Source organism: Centrocercus urophasianus, unplaced genomic scaffold, assembly GCF_019232065.1.
Source record: "Centrocercus urophasianus isolate 14NV4802_14NV808 unplaced genomic scaffold, USGS_Curo_1.0 seq_41, whole genome shotgun sequence".
NCBI lineage: Eukaryota > Metazoa > Chordata > Aves > Galliformes > Phasianidae > Centrocercus > Centrocercus urophasianus.
Genome location: NW_024884989.1, coordinates 3,088,421 through 3,107,969, shown reverse-complemented (window position 1 = coordinate 3,107,969; position 19,549 = coordinate 3,088,421). Strand labels below are relative to the sequence as shown.

Here is a 19,549-nt window from a genome sequence, read left to right as displayed (position 1 = left end):
ATGTACTGGCTGCTCTCTGTTATGTGTGAAAGACAGCTGAAACCCTTACAGATGTTACCTGGACTCCCTAGAGCAGGTTAGGGAAGTGGCAGTCGCAGTTTACATGGAAGTAAAGCTATGGAAGTGGCTACAAGCCTCGTTTTCTCTATTCGCCAACCCAGTGTTTCAAAGCAAGTGTTTTTTTATTTGACTCCAAACGTGGAGCTAGCTGTGTGACCTCTGTAGCTATAGTTTAGTATGCTTTTTCAGAATTTACTTTTTAAAGCTATTTTTTCAGGTTAATAATGAGGATCTGTTGGCCAGACTTTCAAGAAGTGATTTTCCCACATTATTTCTAGGCCATCATATTTGCATTTAGAACTGTAATGTGTCAATACGTTTTGTTTAAATAAAGTAATTATTTAATCTCTTTCAGTTTTGCCAAGACTGCTGCCTTTATCAGTGGGCATAGATCTGCACACACGCCACGGGGCAATTCTTGCCTGTGCTGAGATCACCCATGCGTTGTGTAAACTAGCAGAAGAGAATAATAGGTATAAATGCAAGATTATCTTCACTATAAATTTTCCTTCCGTGTCTGATCTATTGAAAGCTTCCTGAGAATAATGATGGAAATTCCATCCTATTGAACATCTCTTCAACTGAATTTTTGTATGATAATGATCAGTCGTGACAAGCTTTCACATCTTATTTGGTGATACTACATGCTTAAGTCTAAATTCATCGTTAGGAAAGTGAAATCATTTCTTGCCTTCCTTGGAGAATTCAGAGATACCAGCCATTGATTAACCAACCCTTCCCAGCAGCCTTTCCCTTACAGTATTTTGTCTTCCTGGTGAGGGATAGTCTCTCATCTTTAGAGCTAAAGAAATAGCCTGTTGAGTTGGATTGATTTAAATATTACTGCTGAATGGGAAGGGGTGTTATGTATACACACAAAAACTCATACTGCAATTAGGAGATGAACCCAGAATAATTGGTAGAGTTATTTGGAGATGTCTTTGCTTTAGTGTTGTGGTTAAAGAAAAGTAATTTACCTTTTTCTTTCTTTCACATGAATCATTTGTGAAAAATGGTTGAAAGTCATTACTGCAATGGAATTTAGGAGCTGCATTAATGGTAGAGTTTCATAATAGTTTGAATGAAGTAGCGATGAGCAGCTGTGTAAGATCAAAGCAGTGGATGATAAAATCCCAAAATGCAGACTTTACTGAAAATACAGTTCTGCAGCAGTCATGGGTGTGTGTGTATATATATATATACACTGAAGAAACCTGTATTTATAAAAATGACCTTTTTCAGGTAAATGTTGAGTAATTACTCTGATTAACATTTTGTTTTACTTCCGAGCACATTCTGATGCATTTATACAAAGATATCTGAAGTTAATGTTTAAAATTAAGTATTGTGTATTTCTGTTGAGAAAATAACTCTGAGCATGATTGGCAGCCAGTCTTTAAAAAAAAAAATGTGTGTATCTTTGCAGACCTATAACGTGCTACTTCAATGGAAAATCTTTGGAGGGACTTAAGCAAATCCACCAAGAGGTTTGTAGCAAGTGTTAATGTATTTTGTAATGTGGTATGTTATATTTATAGAAATATTTGCAATTAAGACAGTTGTTCTCCACCTTCCTCTTCCACTTGCCAAAAGTAAACAACCTTCCATGTTGGAATTTGGACACTTATGCCACGCTGTTTGATCAGTGTCCGAAATTTCTCTCTTCATCCATAGTTGGCAAATACATTCAATTTTTAGTCAGCACAGTGTATTGCCATTTTTAAAGGGCCGAATGTGAGAAGCAGATGTATTTTAAAAACCAGCAGGAGAAGGTAGGATTTGGAATGAAGAAACAGTGCTTTATGAAAGTGTTAAAAGTGCCATAGTACCTGGTACATCGACATTGTGTGTGAGGAAGAAAAATAAAGCATTTATTCCAAAATAACTTCCTAAATACTGTGTTTTCCTCCCCAGCTTTGCAGTCGACAGTTGTACAGGTAAGAAAATGGACTAAAGCAAAATTAATTTGTGTATTGGAAGGTATCAATCAGACCAATGAAAACAGTAGCGTCAGGGATGGGGGGTGGTTTTGCATTGGTTACACCTGCCATAGACTGCCAGTGTATCACAGTTCATCAGAATGGAAGCACATGCATTCTTTTGGCTTTGTCTGCCTATTACAGAGACCAGTGCTGTTTTTATAATGTATGGGGAGTTCAGAGTGTTTGACTTACAGGCATGTTAGATTAATGGGAAAGTGGTAAGTACTGGTCTCAACGCTGTGATAGTTAAAGAAAGGAAAGAATGTGGAGCAGTATGCACACAGAGCCATGGCTCCAGCAGTGCGTAATGGATTTCTTTCCTCTTATTCAGCTGTAGCACTGTACTTGTATGGTAGAAATGAGCTGTCACTACAAAGCTAGTATAGCTTTTTCTTTTTAAAAGGAGCTTCTAGCTAAATTCTAGAATCCTGTATAATGAGCCGGCCAGAAGTATTACAAAAGGTTCCATTTATTGAAGCTTCCAGGAAGTAAAGGGAACTTGCCTACTTAACTGTTAAATAAATGTGAATTAGAACTGGTATGTGACTTCAGGGTTAATTCATAAATTTAAGGAATACAAAACATAATTAATGACTTGTATTCCCTAATGATTTGACATGCAAATGAGTTGTTTCTTTAACTGACAAATTGTTGGAGTTTTTAGGCATTTATTTAATTCACTTCTTTACACATGATGTACCTGTAAGTAGTAGAGCAGTAGGATCCTAACTGGCTTTTTTTGTGTGTGTAATTTTTATTTATACATCAAATCATTTTTATGTAAGTTTTTACACTCTCAAACTTCCTGAAAAAAAGTAAACGTTGACTTTTTTCAAGGCTGTATGCATGACTGTGAAACCCCCATTGCAAAGCTAGCTCATACGAGAGCATGGCTTTAATGCTGGTACTGCATGTTAGTGTCTCTGTGGGTGGCTGTCTTGGCTCCCATAAATTCTTTAATGTCAGGGTGGAGCTTGAGTGTAATTTGTTTTTGTCATAATGTGCACTTCTTGCGCTTAATGGTATTTATAAGATGCCTACAGAAATATTTTCGTCCTAGATAAGACTTAAAATTCAACTCCAAGCAAAATTGATTCACTGCTGTTTACTCTCGTGCTTAGGCAGAGACACAGATGTCTGCTATAATCCATATTTTAAAATATCGGCATGCATATTAAAATTGGACAAGAAAAATAAACTAGGTTATAAAAACAAAACAGCCATTTGAGTATTGCTGGGCAAGCATTTAGTGAAACAAGCCAAACTCGTTTCACGGTGAGTAATTCTTGCACGTAATATTCCAAAGATTTCCATTTGAGAAATTGCTACTGGGAATTTTCAGTGTAATAATGGCTTAGAGGAATGTTGGAAACCTGTGTGTTTTATTTGTGTTTCTAGTTTTTAAACTCCTGTAGCAAAAGGTCTGTTCACATGATGCAATTGATTATGAAATATTTTGCTTTCACTTCTGGCAACAAAACAGCTGTCTTTTGTTGTATTAAGAGGATGTCAATGTGTTGATCAAGCTGTTTTCACAAACTAATTTGGCCTGTGAGGGTGGAAAAAAAAATCAAGCATAAAAATTGTCATTTTTATCAAAACTGTAATTTGTAGATGTGGAGCTGCAAAATAGGCTGTGGTGATGCTGATTGCCCAACTCTTAGGATTCCAATGAATGCCTAAGTAGCTCATGTCAAAAAAGTCAGTGCTGTAACAGATACCTTCGTTCAGCTGTCCCTCCTACATTGTGCAGCATCTTTTGTAATACCATTAACTTGATTTGGAATAATGTCCATGAATTATCCTTCAGACAGGATGCAGGCAGAGTTTTAAGTTGCACTGCACTGTCTCTGAATTTTGGGTACATTTGAAGTTATTCAAATTTTTTAATGCTTATTGAAGACAGTCTTGTCCTCTGCTTTATTAACATCTTTGAAAAATGTCCGTATCTTTCTGTCTTCCTGGATAAGTGTTTTTCTGGACTTACCATAGTGTGCTGAAAGAGGAGAATACAAGTCCAGGCACATCCAGCAAGCACTTCCTTCCATTCGCTCTGTTTCTGACACATTTGAAGCACTGGTTTGTCTTGAGGAGTTGGTTGCTTTAAACATTTGTGTATGCACTTCCAGCTGAGTATTGCACACTGGGCCTGGTTTTCCATATTAAATGATCACTAATTATAGCAAGTCAGTGAAGCCATGCAAACCGTGCCTCTTAGAGCATTTCTCTGTTTTGTGCTTTATGGGCTGTATTATATTTATAAAAATAATTAATATATATATATATATATATGTTATTTGTTTTAATCATTGCTTTTTTACATAAAAGCTTGAGGCAAGAGCACATGCCTGCTGGTAGTCAGCCTGCTGTACTGTGTGCTTTTGTTGAACCAGCATGGAACCTTTTCTCGAAGCAGACACTCTTCTGTAATGCCTTTAAGGCCTTTCTGCTTGTTCTCAGTATTGGAGTGTTCTCAATTTTTTTTTAATATTTGAGATTCTTTAAAAATGCATCATCTAAGATAAGATTCTTGACCATCCACCTGCGTCTTGTGTAGAACTCTTTTGTGGCCATTTCTGAGGCTGGCAATGTAGCTCTTAATACACAGTTGTTGTAGCAAGATAATTGAGGGATGGAGATGGAAGTGCTGCAGACAGACTGACTGCACTTCTTGCAGGTAGCTGCATTTCACTTGTGCGTTTCAGCAAATGGGCTGTTGGGCCTTCAGGGTTCACATCAGAGCTGCCTGTGACAGGAAGCACAGTGTTTATGAGCAACTCCCACACGGGATGATTCAGTTGGTGCAATGTGCTGCATGTGGAGTTTTTTCTCTGGCTTATTCTTGTTCCATATGCAGAGGCTGGCTGCATGTGTACGTGTCAGCTATGGCAGTGCAGCAAGCTTCATTTATTTTACATAGTAAAATAAATGGATGGTCATCTGCAGTGTTTCAGGTTTTCCAAAAGAGTAAAGTAGCCTTGCAAGAGCTGGCAAGACCAAGCAAAGGAAAGTTGTTCTCATTGCAAAGACCTTTAAGGCTGCAGCAAATCTCGATGGTTTCAGGGCAGATGTGTTTCTTGGCAGTCATTTATGCAAAAGAGTTTTTTGGACGTATAAACTTAATCAGGAAATAAGTCTGGCCTTGCAACAAAGTTCATCTTAAAAATTCTTCCAAGTTTAAACTACTTTTTGTGTCCAATAACTTGTTGGTTCAAGGAGTTTATGCCATCCTATGTTCTGAAGGGATTGTTTGAGGTATCGTTGGAAACAGTGCAACTGCTGGATGGTAGTGCTGTGCCTGACATGAGACAGTGTGGACAAGGCAAGGAAGAGCATGGAAAAAAGGGCATGATGTAAGATGTTTACTGCTGTTTTCTGCTCAGTTTTTTTGTTGTTGCAAAATGCTTTATGCTATATAGTTTCATTCACCTGAAAGAGCTGTAAAGTGTTTTTTGGGGTTTTTTTTGTTACCAGTTGAAGTCATTGGGAAAACTTACTCTGTAGAGCCAGGATTTTGTAGTTTTCTGGTATTGGAATACATGCAGCATATGAGTTTACAGTAACATAAAGCAGGTGTTTGTCAGCTTAATATTATTCTCTGCGTCTTTAGAGGATGACTATAGCAGCTTTATTAAATGGACAGTTTTTTATTTTTTATCTGAGTTTAATCCTGCTGCCTCCGTGTTCCTTTAATAAAGCCAGTTTGTAGGCCCTGCACATGGACAGAGTGGACCTTTAAGATACCTCAGTCCTACGTGGGACAGGTTGTTTCCAAATGCTTGGTTACTGCTCGTGTTGGTGTGAAAACTCTACTTGGCTTTCTGGAAATGGAGTACTTGCAGTTGAATATTTTGAGATGTAGCTTTTTCTAGTAGCTTTAACTCCAGATTTGGATGTATATGAAAACACAGATGCTATTCATTTGGAACATTTTCAATTAATGTTTTTATAATCATAAAGATGAATTCTGAACTCTTCCCAAAAATTGAGTTTTAAATACCATTTTAGAAATCTACAAAAGCACCTTGAACTTGGACATGAACTGGAAACAGTTCTGATTCATGCCTGTGTAATTTTACAGTATCTACTGGCATGCTTAGATCAGCAATCTTAACCCACTGCTTCAAAAGGGATTATGTGTTGCGAGTGTTTTCCACAAATCAGTTGTAATTATTTCCAGAATATTTCTAGGAGAGAAACATTTCTGTGGAATTGCACATGGGAAGAAATGTCTGGAGCTAATGGAACCTGGGCACTGCATCAATCAATTTACAGACTGAGCTAATAAATAAATCTTGAAACAGGTACACCTGTGAATGTGATGTAACTTCTAGATGCATCTTTGGAACAAAAAAGAGAAAATACTGACAGTACAGCAAAATTCTAAATCTCTGAAATAGGTAGATCCATATCTTTTTAATTTAGTGACACACTGCAGGGGAAGATAAAGTTAATAGGAAGGTGCACATCTTGTTTGACAAAGTAAACACTGACTGAGAAAAGATCTAGAGTTACAATAGAATTCTCAGTTCCTAAAATTGAACTATGTATGTGTTATGGAAAAGAAAAAAAAAGAGAAATTGTCAGACATATGGTGATGTGTAGGCAAGACACAGCATGAAAATTTGTGCAGAGAACACAGAATGACAGTGCCTCTGCAGATAGGTTTGATTGTAGTTTGTGTTATGTAGAAATCTTAATGTGCAATTCACTGTCACCATTCATCATGTTCCACAGGGCCAGCAGTCCTCAGTGAAGTTCTAAACTCTGAAATGAAATGAACTTGATGTGATGCCAAAGGAAGGGATAGCTGTCAAGTTATTAACATAAGAGTAGCTTTGAGTGGCCTGACTTCCTTGTTGGCAGTCAGAAGAAGTGGAGAAGAGCAGCCTTTGTGACTCAGTTCTTGCTTTGTAGTTGAAACAAAGTCCATATCTGAATCCTTACATCAGCAGACTTTGTTGCACACCAAACAAATTCACAAGATCATTATTTTATACTCATTTACAGTAAGACAACAGACAAAAGGCAAGGAATGGGTGAGGTACAAAATGAAGGGAAAAGAAACACTGAAGAGGAAGCAACCCTTGCCACATCATTCTTCTATTTTTGCCACTGTATCAATTCCTTACATCATGTTGTTTTCCAATTGAATTTTTTTAAAAGTTGGAGAGCAGACAGCATAGCAGGAAGGTGGGGCAGGTAATCCAAAGAGCTTATCAGTACGGGGATGTGGATTCTCTTCTTGCTGCTATGATGATAAACTGAGCCATAGAGCATTGCGTAGAGCTTAATGTATTGATTGTTGAAAGCAAAAGTTTTCCAATTAAAGGAAATGCTGATCCAAGGCACATTAAAATAGTGTTGAGTTGGTGCCTCTCCATCACCTGAAAAAACCAGTGAGAATGTTGAGTCAGAAACCCAAGTGCATGTAACAGGAGGAACCTACTTGCATGGAATGGAAAAACTCGTTTAAAATGTTTGGGCTTTTGAAGCTCCTGTAAAAGGATGAATTGGACAACAAAGTTCTTAGAGTCGTTAGGGTTGCTATGGTTTGCCTTGTGAGCACAGCTACTAATTTTATTGTGGGAGGTAGGAGGGAAGAAAAAGTTCTTTTTGGAAAACAAAACAAAAAGCACAAACAAACAAACAGAAAGCCTTTGTTGTTCCTCCCCCTTGCTGGGAGTTTCTGCCAGAGCGTAGCCATACAAACAGGTGATTATGGGTTTGGCACACCTCAGGGAGGAAATGTTCCAACAGAAGTGAAGGGAGGCAAGAATAAGGAGCCAAGGGAGGAAATATCCAAAGGAAGGGCAAGGGTCAAAGGTTCAAAAAATGTAAAAATGATGCCACAGAGGGTGACACTGAGCAGAACACCCTGAGCAACGCTCGTGATGCCTTGGGGATATCCAAGGAACCAGCAGATGTTGCTCGGTGGTGTGAGGACACAGGTCTCTGCCCAGAGACACGACGGCTGGGGAATGGAAACAGGCCCTGCAGTTGCACGATGCTTCTCCCTCTCTGTTCTGTGCCTCGCTCAGACTTTATCTTCCCAGGGCCCAGTGGCCAGGTTAATAAGCCAGGGTAGGTAGGCCTCAGGTCTGAGCAGGTAAGACCATTCTTATGTGATGTACTCTTTTTCAGGATGGTTTGAAATGTCTTAGGCCTTTTGTTTCCCTCCCCTGCTGATAAGTTGGAATTTTCACTGCTTTTTTCGTGATGAATGCAAAATCATCTGAGAGGGCTTTAACAGGGAAAAAGAGGATGAAGGGAAAAGGGTGAGAAACTTTGCTAGGAAAATGAACCAGTTAAAATTTGTGAAAATGGGAACTGGTAAGCAACGTTTCCGTGTAATGTTCCAGAAATGAAGATTTTGCTGAAACTTTGCATGTAATTGCTTTTCGGCTGTGGAAGTCAAAAGCTGCACGGCTGAGAAGTTGCCAAAGTTTGTAATGCTTCTGAAGCAAGTAAGAAGAAAAGAAGAATGAACTTGGCAATCTTCTATTATACACGTTGAAAATTAGAAAGACAGGGTTTGCGTTCTTCAGAAGCAGAAAGCGACACATTCAGGAAGGCTTTGTGTATGTCATGCTGAGTTCACAACAAGACAACAGTTAATTTAAAAAGAAGTATGTTTGCATTGATCAGTTAGGAAAGTTGAAGATGTTTTTTGTGATCTGGTTTCTAAAATGTTGTAGAGAGCCTTTTTTCCTCGTTGGGCAATGCATTCAAACTGCTTGTGACAGTGCCTCTCCTTTTCTTTGCAGGGGGTTAGGTGGAGAGCTCATGAGACCAGCTGGTAAGTACCACAGCAGGGGCATGAAACAGAAAATGTGCAATACGTAGTTCTTCTGTTTACTTTTTTCAGTTTGTTTTGCTCATGTTATATTGAATGCATAAATAAAGTATGGATAGTGATTAAAAATATGGGATTTGAAGGAAGTCAGATATGGCAGAATATTATTTACCAGCACAACTGGGAATAACCCCATTTGTGTAAGAGTTGAAGGCAGTTCTTAGGTTTCTGTCACACACTTCACTTGTAATTTTATTTGGGGTTGAGTTTGATTTCCCTGATATACCCCAGTTCCTCTCAGGAAGAGATGTGGTCTGTCCATTGAGACAGATGTGATCATGTAACTAATGATTTTTATCATAATGCACATGTATGCAAAGGTGAAGAATAAAGGCCGTATAAACAACAGTTTGTGGAAGGGGTTGTATTACATTAACGATGAGGAGTTCAATGATAATTATGTACAGAAACAAGGTGAAAAGTAAGGGCATTGCAGGGTGAAGTAGGTAACTTGTGTGGGTAAGGAAATGATGGTGACTTCAGTTTCCTGCTCATTCGTTGAATGAGGGAAGTGCTAGATAGCAGATTCTGACCAGGATGACTTAAATCACATCTTCAACCTTAGTGGGTAAAGTAAATCAGTACCAATATTGAAAGGCAATCAAATGGGATGAGTGGAAGAGCAAGGGAAACTCTCTGTCTTTGAGTGAGTTTACAGATCTGACGTGGTAATGCTGAAGAACGTGTTTACAACTGCTGGTTTTCATCATCTGTTCTAACTGCTCAGCAGCTGAATATTTCATATATTTGAGAAGTAGAAATAGCAGCATTTTGGCAAGATAGGGCTGCGTAGGTAGAATAAGAGAAGAATTGAAAATGTTCCACAAATTGCATGCATGTCTAATGAAGATGATGGTCTCAACCACAACAGAGCATACGAGAAGCTTAGAGGACTGAGGAATGACCCTAAGAGACTTAGTTTTAGTTGCATTGTACTTAATCTGTGTGTGAATAAGTATCAGCAAAGAAGCTGCCATACTGTATTGAATGGTGTTTGAGCGCAGGGAGCCTGATTGTGTGTGACACTGCCATAGTGAGGACTGAACTGAAGAGTAGGTTTAGAGCCCAGGGAGTTGGTCATAAATTAAGATGACAAACTGCATACAGAGGCTGGAGTAAGATTCAAAGATTAAATTGTGGGAGCAGAGAGAAACAAAAAAAGTGGCAGTATGCAGTAGCTTGTTCTGTCCTCTGCTGCTCTCCACCAACTCTAAAGCAATCTGATAATGATTCTGCACTGACCTGTGTTTTATTTCATCTGGTCACCAGGAGGTGGAAGGTAGTGTATTCCTTGAGTGCTGAGTTTTCATTTGAGCAGTGCGGTCAGTTGGTTCTGCAAAATCTTGCAGTGTCTAGTGTGTTAATTTCTATTCCTCAAAACAGCTTTGAAGTCCTAAAAGAATATTATTCCATAAATTTGAAACTCATGTAAGTGCATAAACTTAAAATAACAAAGACTTGACAACTAATGTGCCTTGGACTTTGTGAATTTTCTGCAGTTCAAAATTAATGCTAATGTAACATGATGTAGCTGTATACTTAAAGTAGCTGCCAGTTGTATTTCTTATTATTTATCTGGTTGCCAAATTTATTTTCTTACAGTCTGCGCTTTAATTGAAAAGCTGTCACTATCAAAAATGCCGTTTAAAGGGGATCCAATAATTGGTATGTAGTGTTTTAAATAACCTTTCATTTTCAAGTAAATACAGCTTCATTGTCATTGAGCTGTAAAACATCAGAGCGGTGTTTTACGAAGGAACTGTGAGGATCAGCAAATTTGCGTGGGCTAACATAAAATATCAGAATAATACAGAAATCTGCACAGAGGTGTTACAGAAGATTTGCGTTGTTTGCAGTCTTTTTCCCTGTCTAGTTTTCAGTATTATCAGACAGCATTTGCACTGTGTGCTTTGTAAAGTGAGCCAGAATACACAGCCTTGTTAATTTTGGAAAGGCACGAAGTAACTGAATATGGATGGCTGCCATACTTTTGCTATAAGAGAGAAAATGCTGAAGTTTATAAGGTGAGAAAGGTACTACCATGTATGTTCCTTACTGTTTCAGAGGGCTGGCAGTGGCTAATAAATGACAGTCTAAGAAGTCTTCCTCTTGCTTCATGCGCTGCACGACAGCATGTAAAGGTACAGTAGTGATTCCTTCTTCGTGTCATCACCTGCCATATAGAATTAGAAGCATTTTTGCTTTCCACTGGAGTATTTTCCATAGAATGTGATTACTACTTGTGTGTTTGTTTCTGATGATGGACTAACAGTGAGCAGTCCCTGGTGCTTGAAGCTGCTCAGTTTCCCATCTGAGTACATCAGTGTGACATTTTTCTTCTGCTTTGGTGTGTGGTTTTGACTTGCTTTGTACATAACTGCAACTATAATTCCTGTTTTTAGTTAGCCACCCAATGCCAATTTTTTATCTTGTTTAATAATAAGGAGATCTACTGTGTTAATGTATATATGTTATATGTGCAAGATATGTTGATTTGGGTTGTTTTTAATGGTTTCAGATAAATTTATTTAGAGAAGTGTCTGTGGACAGTATCCTCGGGTCTGATGTACTCAGGGTGGGTTTGTTAACAGAGAGAAAATTGGTCTGAAGCAACGGGAGTTATTTGGGACACGGTACTTAAATTTTCCATTAATCTGTAGTAAAATCCTTTTACTGTGCTCTCCAACTACACTAATTCTGAGTATTAAATCCATTGATGAGTGCTATTTTCATTTTCTTTGTGCTATTTTATGTACATGGTCTTCATGTCTCCAGCTATTTACTTTAATTTTCCTGAATAATACCACGGAAGTTTGATCTTATACTCTTAAATGAGATTCTACCAAATTAAAAAGATAATTTTCGTCTGCCCTGCTAGAGATTATAGCTGTCGCAGACACCATTTGAATAGAAAATACTTCATTCATTTTGTTCATTTCTTGAAATAAGATAAAAAGCCATTGGGAGTAGTTGGTGGCTCATCTTTTAAACGTTTCCTCAGACAGCAGAGCAGACTGAAATGTATCCAAATCACTGATGAAAGATGAAATTAAATTCTTGGAACATTCCTTTGGTATTTGCAGTTTATTCAAAGAGTTTGTACATCTTTACTGGAACTTCTAAACCTAGCCAGAGAATTAATTATAGACTGTAGAGAATTTTGACTTGTTTGTTTTAACATTAATTAACATTGAACTGTGTTTAGTAAATGACAATTCTCACTTGATTTCTACGTATACTTTAGGGAGCAATAATATCCATGGAACACTGAAAAGTTACCATCTTTTCTGCCCAAGTACACTCTTGTAATAGAATGTGATACCTTTAAAAAGGAAACCGTTCTCTTTAGAAAGTGAGGGATCTGCAGCAATTGGGTAGTCCATGCTTTTGTGCTTTCTGTAGGGAAGGAAACTTATTTCTTGTCAGTCTGGAATCTACATATTGCAGATAAAAAATAACTGAAGGATTTGGTAATATTGTGTCATCCTGCAGATACAACAGGAGAGCTGGAAATGCAGCAGTTGCTGTTAGTGTGTTAAATATTAATTTAGCTTATTGGTGCTTTTGAAGGAACAAGAGAAGAATCTGTTTTGTTCTTCCATAGGTTTCCTTTTCAGCTGATCTTAAACCAGAGTAGGGAAGAATTGAAAAGTAAATGGCAATAGCTGTAGGTAATCATTAAACAAAAAAAACCAACCAAACGTCAAATCGTCTTTCTCTTTAACCTCTGAACTTTAAGTGCAGTTGTATTTACTAAGATCGCATTTCATGATATGAAGTTCACAATTTTGCCTTTGTTTCAGGAGTCTGCAGTGTCTGCACTGAGTGCTTTGTGTAATGAATATTACATCAATGAAAATGGAGAAGCTGATCCAGCTTTGCAGGGTAAGCATTCGTATTTACAAAAGAGGTAGAGGATACTGGGCTGTACCTTGTGCACACTTTGGAGGAATTGAGTACACTGGGGGCAAGGGGAGCATCACTGATTTTATACTAATTATGTAGATCATAAGGAACAGGTATTTTATTTTCTATAATTCTGTAATTATATAGATTATATAGAATAAGTATTTTAAGGATAACAGCAGTTATGTTCTTGTATTCTTAAAGATTACTTTGCAGTTACATTTATTTTACAAAGCAATGTTTTGTTGTTTGGTTGTTGGTTTGGTTTTTTTGTGTGGTTATTTTTGCAATTGCAAACTCATGTATCATTTCTAAATCAGGTAACAAAAGACATCACTGGTGTTTTTGTTGTGGTACTTCCAAGAATGACATAGATACCTGTCACACGCTGTGACATGCATTCTCTGCCCTAAAGAAGTTAGACTGCTTTTTATATATCAGCCATAACTTGATTTTTGAATCTTTTATATGTCACTTAATCTCTATATTTTTGTAAATATAAATAAAATAATAAAAAGTGTCCCTTTTCTTCATGCAGGCTGGTGCTGCATGCCCAAATAGCTTGTTTGTTTTCACAGAATAAATAGATGCAATGTGATATTGAGGCAGATTTAAGAAAAAAAAAACAACCAACCAATCAACCCAGCACTGAGTCAAAAACAACTGTAAGGTTGGACTGTCAGGCTTCTGGAAAAGTTGAGCAGAGAAGTCAGCTATGTTTCAAAATCAAGAGGAGAGGAATATACTGGAAGAGCATTCCATAGGTGGCTGCACTTGTATATCTGTTGTACTGTCACATGCCTATAGATCTTCATTTTTCACTGGATTCTAGATGAGCTTTTTGACTAGCATGGGCCTGAAGGGGTCACACAAGCCATGGTAGTCTGGGGGTGTAATTGAAGTAAAAGATTTTTAGACAAGTTGTTCATTTTTCATCATGTCTTAAATTTGTCGTATTGCTAAAATTTTAGTCTTCAAGTTACATCAGTTGAAAGGAAGGTTGAGGTAGTCCTGCTGTCTAAGATCATCTTGCTGTCTAAGCAAGCACTGCATCTTCCTATGTCCTAAAGTCTTACCTACCAATTGTTTGGAAGATTTTGAATAATAGAAGGGTTCATGTGAAAGTATTGCTAACCTCTGGACAGAGAACTAATTTGCTGATGTGAGGAGCTAGTTGAGGCCTGCTGAATTGTGCAGGGATTTAAAGAAGAAGTCATGAGGTATGATTAAAGTGCAGTTTCCTATGGTAACTGATGTTTCTTCTTCTGGCAAATATTGCTCAATCGTTTCAATCTTAGATGGCAGTAAGCAGTGGCACAGTTATGTAATTTTCATGGAATCTTTCAATTTTTCCTCTTCAAGATTAAAAAGGATATGTTTGGTAAGGTGAGGGAGACTGCCTTTCTCCTTTTTTAGTTGGAGTTGTGTTTATTGCAGCTCTCTTGGTTGTTCCTAGTTTTTTTTCTGGAGTTACCTTATTTTCCTCTGCATTTCACAGAGGAGTTGAGTTTACTAGCTGAGGAATTGTACAAAGGAAGTATTGTCTGACAAAATCTACAGTAGAAATGTGGATTACTGACTTTTTTTGACTCCTGCTTGTGTTCTTCTTTATGTCGCTTTACTTCACTGGTGAGCTGCCCTTTCCTAACACAGTTTGGTTTATTCTTCCATTCCTCTGCACTGCTGTTTGCAGAGCCCTTTCTTGTGTGGTCATACAGCGATTCAAAGGACCTGAGCACAGCACCCACTGTTCTAGATGGCTGCTTCTTTTTAAGCTTTCACCTTTTAAAAGATCCAAGTTTTGTTAGTTTGTTTTTGCATAAAAAATGACACAATCTCATTGGATAGGTATGACCTGTGTGTTTGAATCACCCCAGTCCAGTTAAGACTTTCTGAAGAGAACAGTTGCATAACAGGCCTTGATGGATCCATCTGAGACATCCTCACACAGAGCGTTTGTCTGATGATAGAAAATGATGGCTATAAATATGAGGGATTGCTCCTCTGTCTTTACACTGAAAATCATGCTTGGACTTAACTCTGCAGATTTTTATAAAATGCTTCATCTTTTAAATTGAGAATTCTATCCATCTTCTGAATGAACTGGAGTCGGTGTGCCTGAAATTCTGGTTTTATATTTAGAAAGTAAACATGCAACTGTGAATGTCATCAAAAGAGGGGTGGCCAGCCAGGCAGGGGATGTGATCGTGCCCCTCTGCTCTGCCCTCCTGAGCCACCACCTGCAGTGGCCTGGCCCCATGAAGGATGCAGAGCTGATGGAGCAGGGCTAGGAAAGGACCATGAAAATGCTCAGAGGACTGGAGCACCTCTATGAGCAAGGGCTGAGGGAGCTGAGCTGCTTCGGTGTGGAAAAGAGAAGGCTCTTGGGAGACCTCATGGTAGCCTTACAGTATTTAAAGGGAGATTGTAATCAGGAGGGGGAACAACTTTTTGGTTTGATTGTGACAGGACGTGGTTTTAAAGTAACGGGAGATTTAGGTCAGATGTGAGGAGGAAATCCTGTACCTAGAGGCAGTGAGGCCATGGCTGTGCTGCCCAGTGAAGTGTGGGTGCCCCATCCCTGGAGGTGCCCAAAGCCATGGATGGACCCAGGGCAGCCAACCCATGGCAAGGGTTGGGACTTGGGGGCTCTTTAAGGTCCCTTCCAGCCCAAACCATTCTGCAGTCTTAGAATTTTTTATTATTATTATTATTTTTTTCCATAGGAAATGTAAAATACTCTGTATTTTAGATAATGAATAATAAAACTTTCTAGGTGCTATATTCAGAGGGTAGTTTTCCTCTTATTTTTTTAGTTAGCCAAATACGTGACGATAATGATGTAAAAGTTGCTTTGCAATTGCTTTTTTCTTTTTTAGATGAGCTGGTGACACAGTACATCTCAGAGCTACACAGCACAGAGCAGATGATTCGCTGTGGCTTTTCACTCGCCCTTGGAGCCCTTCCAAGGTTTCTGCTAAAGGGCAGGCTTCAGCAGGTGAGACGAGAGGGCACAGAGAATCCTGAATGGAAACCTATGATCGTAATGAAATAAATAATAATGATCATAATTAAAGGTCTTTGTGAAACGGTTTGGGATTGTAAGGTTCAGTAACACCAGAAAATCATGAATTTAGCTTGCCATAGATTCTGGTAATTAAGTTTAGTCCCTCCTTGGTAATGTTAATGAAAAAAGCAGGCTGAGTTACCCTTTGGGGTGGAACACTTGTCCAAAGGGAGCACATAGGCATATTGACAGGTCATGGTGAGAAACCCAAAGCTATTGACTGCCTGGTTCTCCTGTATGTAATTCACCTTATTTTCCTACTGTCTCTAAATGTAGGTCACTTGTAAATATTATGTTGACTTCAAATATATCTTTTTTCTTTTCCTTTCAGGTTTTGGAAGGTCTGAGAAAAGTTACCTTAATTACCCCCAGAGATGTGAGCTTTGCCGAGTCCAGAAGAGATGCCTTAATAGCAATTGCAGAGTATGTTTATCATCTTTATTTTTTATCTAATTTTAATTCTTTCTATAGAAGCTTCTGCTGTTTGCTCCACTTCCTAATACAAGCTCACTGCATGGATCTTGAAATCACACTATGAAAAAAATTAATCATTTCTAATGTGGAATCATGTGCATCTCCATTATCCCCATACGCCTTTGATTCACAGGATTATTTCACATCTGAGGATGGTGTACAGCTCTCATGTCCTGTTTTTAAATCAATGAAAAAAGTAGCTAGAATACATTTCAAAGTTCACCTTTTACATGGGCTGCAGTTTGGTGAGCTTCAGTGAAAATGAGCAGCATAGATTTTTCCACTTAATTAAAAAAAAAGATTGAATTTGTTTGAAGAAACTTTTTATCTTAAGGAATATTTTCAGTGTTTATGTGCCACAGCGTATTTCATGTTAATAGTATCAGAGTATGTATACTCTTAAACTGTTACAATGCAGAAAAATCTTGTTCTCACATTAAGCATATCTTCAGTACAAAGAAATATCAAATTCAATGCACTTATTATTAGTGCTTTGCTCAACTTGCTTGCTTCACTGTAGTAAGAGTACAGAAAGTGCCAGTTAAGTGAAGAGTTAAGTAAAGGCTTCTTTTTGTGGTATTTCAGAACACAAAAGCATTCTGCTTCTCTGTTGTGATTTTGGTTTAGATGGCATTTTTTAAACCTGAGCACTGATAAGAAATCCTCAAATCTACAATAGTCTCAGAACCATTCTGCATACTGTATGTTGGTTGGAATTGTTACGGGGTTTAGAATACTCTTATGTCTAGTGAATTTTATTAAGCAACAGAACAAAGCTATGATCTTAATGTTTCCCCTTGCTAAAGTATTTTTTCCCCTCTATTTTCTCTTTTTAAAGGATTTGCCAGACAGTAGGTGTTAAAGGCGAAGGATCCCAGGAAGAGTTTATCTGCAAAGATAATGTTGCTCAGATTTATGCTACGTTGCTCAATTGTGTGACTGACTACACCACAGACAGCCGAGGAGATGTTGGAGGATGGTAAGATGCCTTGCAATGGGAGGCTTCAGCTTAGCGCCATGTTTTATGTCCAATTAAAGAAATATTTTGAAAACCTATTAGAAATAAGATAATTTCAACCTTGTTGTGGTTTGAGTTTGGAAATGTGCTGATGGAATAAATGTGGAAAGGGAAAGCTGTTCAAGCTGTTTGTCCCTTCACACCAAGAAGATGTGAAACCGGAGTTCAGACTTGTTGTCATATTGAATATTAGGAACGTATTTAGCTGTTAAAAGTTGAGTTGTCTTTCCTAGCTTCTTTGAAGTAGTGCACTGACTCCTAGTTATCGAGCTCCTTTTGTGTTCGTGCGTTGTTCTTTCTTGCCAGCAGAGGGAGCAGTTGCTTAATTTGTGGCTAACAAATTTTCAATGGTTGCTAACCGTGGTTGTACTGCCTTAGGAAGGTTGCAGAGGCCGTGAAGTCAGTGTGTCTTGCAGGCAGCCATGGTTGGGTGCCTTCTTCCTCATCACACTTCTTTCTGTGACCAGAACAGCCTCAGAGATTTGCTCCTTTCTCCTGCTGTGGACAAAACAGACCAGTCCTGGAGCAACCTTTAACTTTTTCACTACAGTATTTACAAATGTGTTGAAAAAGGGTAGAGGGAAAATAATCTAAGTTACTCCTATCAGCCTAAGTTAATGTTTGTGTGTTCCTAGTTATATTTTTTATGCAATGATGTCTTGAGCCTCAGCCTTTAATAGTGATTGTCATATGGCAGCAAGGTTCTGTGGGGAATGGAACACATGGTGTGAATGGAAATTCCAAGGAAATCTAGGGAAGAAGGGAAACAACACAGGACAGCAAGTCAGAGAAATGTAGGTGCATCTGACATCTCAAACTTAAAAGAGGAAACAAGAATGCAAAGTAGTAAGGATCAAGAACAGGTCATTCCAGTACGCGCAAGGGAGGAAGCATCTTGGCATTCCTTCTTCTTTGTCAGCTGTCAGACAGCAAGCAGGCGAGTGGGTCTGTAGCTCAGAGGATGTAATAGCACTCGAGTGACACAAGAGTAGCTTGAAGAAAATGTAAGAGCAAGTGTGTAGGGTGATGAGTCAGAGAAAGGAAGAGAGACGGAGCTTTCTGCTTTCAAAATTCGGTGAGTTGCTGAAGCCGATAAGGGAGAAACTGGTGAAGTATAATTAGTCACTCAGTGAGCTTCCGCTTGTAGCAGCTCACAGGTTCCCCTACTGATGGTCTTTTTGTCCGTCTGAATTTAAACACAGAACAAAATTCTGCAAAGTAGAAATTTTCAAAGAAATCTTAAGGAAATTGAATTGCCATTAAAATTCAAATGTGCTTTGAGCCCCATTTTTTTTCACCTTCTTTCACAAGGTTGGCCAAAATCAACAGTCCCAAAACATGTAAATTGAAGGGGGAAGGGAAGACTTTTCTCATAGCAAACTATAGCCTGCTGAACACTTTTGTGGCCTCTTAGATATATTTTCTCATTCTATTTCTTTTAAATTGTTGACTAAGATGGAAAGATAAGGAGAGAATTGCCATTCTCTGCAGAGACCTTTCCTTTGCTGTGTAATTTTTGTCTTTCTTTAATGGAATCGTGGGAAAGTATAACCAACTGTACTTTCCATATGCAAACTTCACATTTATTTTGACAGATAGTTTGCTAGGACTTGTCCAATCTGACTACAGGTGTTAGAAGTGAGTATCTAAGAGTCAGATACTGTATGAAAAGGGGAGAAAAACATCCTTTGATGAAAGATTGCCAAACTTGTATTAAACTGCTTAGGAAAAAATGATGTCATTTACTTTCTTTTTTTTTTTTTTTTTTTTTTTTTTTTTACCATTATGACAAGTGTCTCACTCAGTTTTAGACTACATAGGCAGCTATTTTTTTCAGTTTATTTTGGAAATTTTGCAATAGGCCGGTGTGCCCTTTTGTAAATTTCTCTCTGTGTATTTACTTACTACTAAGAAAGGATGAATGTGCTGGCTCCAGTCAGGAAGATGGGCATCAAGCAGATGTTAATGTTATTTAAGCTAATCTTTTTCACAGAATTATTATAGGAGACAGATTTGAGCCATTCTAAGTCACAGTTTTTCCTGATTCTGGAGGTACTAAGCTTGAAAATTTGTGAAAAGTGTGATGCTTTCAGAAGTGGTTTAAATATTTGTAAAAGCGTTGATTAGTCTTCTTAGAAAAAGAGAATTTGAAGACAAAAGACTGAGTTTTAAAAGCATTTTGCACG

The 19,549-nt window shown here is 38.1% G+C and overlaps 1 protein-coding gene across 1 annotated transcript in view; it reads left to right on the top strand.

Moving 5' to 3' along the window:
• The window catches only part of TBCD (tubulin folding cofactor D), a 108,974-nt gene that overhangs the window by 69,094 nt on the left and 20,331 nt on the right, over window positions 1–19,549 (top strand). Inside the window, exons 21-30 of the mRNA XM_042833226.1 lie at window positions 416–533; window positions 1,487–1,547; window positions 1,975–1,997; window positions 8,810–8,841; window positions 10,501–10,563; window positions 10,963–11,039; window positions 12,702–12,783; window positions 15,684–15,802; window positions 16,203–16,294; window positions 17,184–17,324. Coding sequence (XP_042689160.1) covers window positions 416–533; window positions 1,487–1,547; window positions 1,975–1,997; window positions 8,810–8,841; window positions 10,501–10,563; window positions 10,963–11,039; window positions 12,702–12,783; window positions 15,684–15,802; window positions 16,203–16,294; window positions 17,184–17,324 — 808 coding nt within the window. The remainder of the gene's footprint in view (window positions 1–415; window positions 534–1,486; window positions 1,548–1,974; window positions 1,998–8,809; window positions 8,842–10,500; window positions 10,564–10,962; window positions 11,040–12,701; window positions 12,784–15,683; window positions 15,803–16,202; window positions 16,295–17,183; window positions 17,325–19,549) is intronic.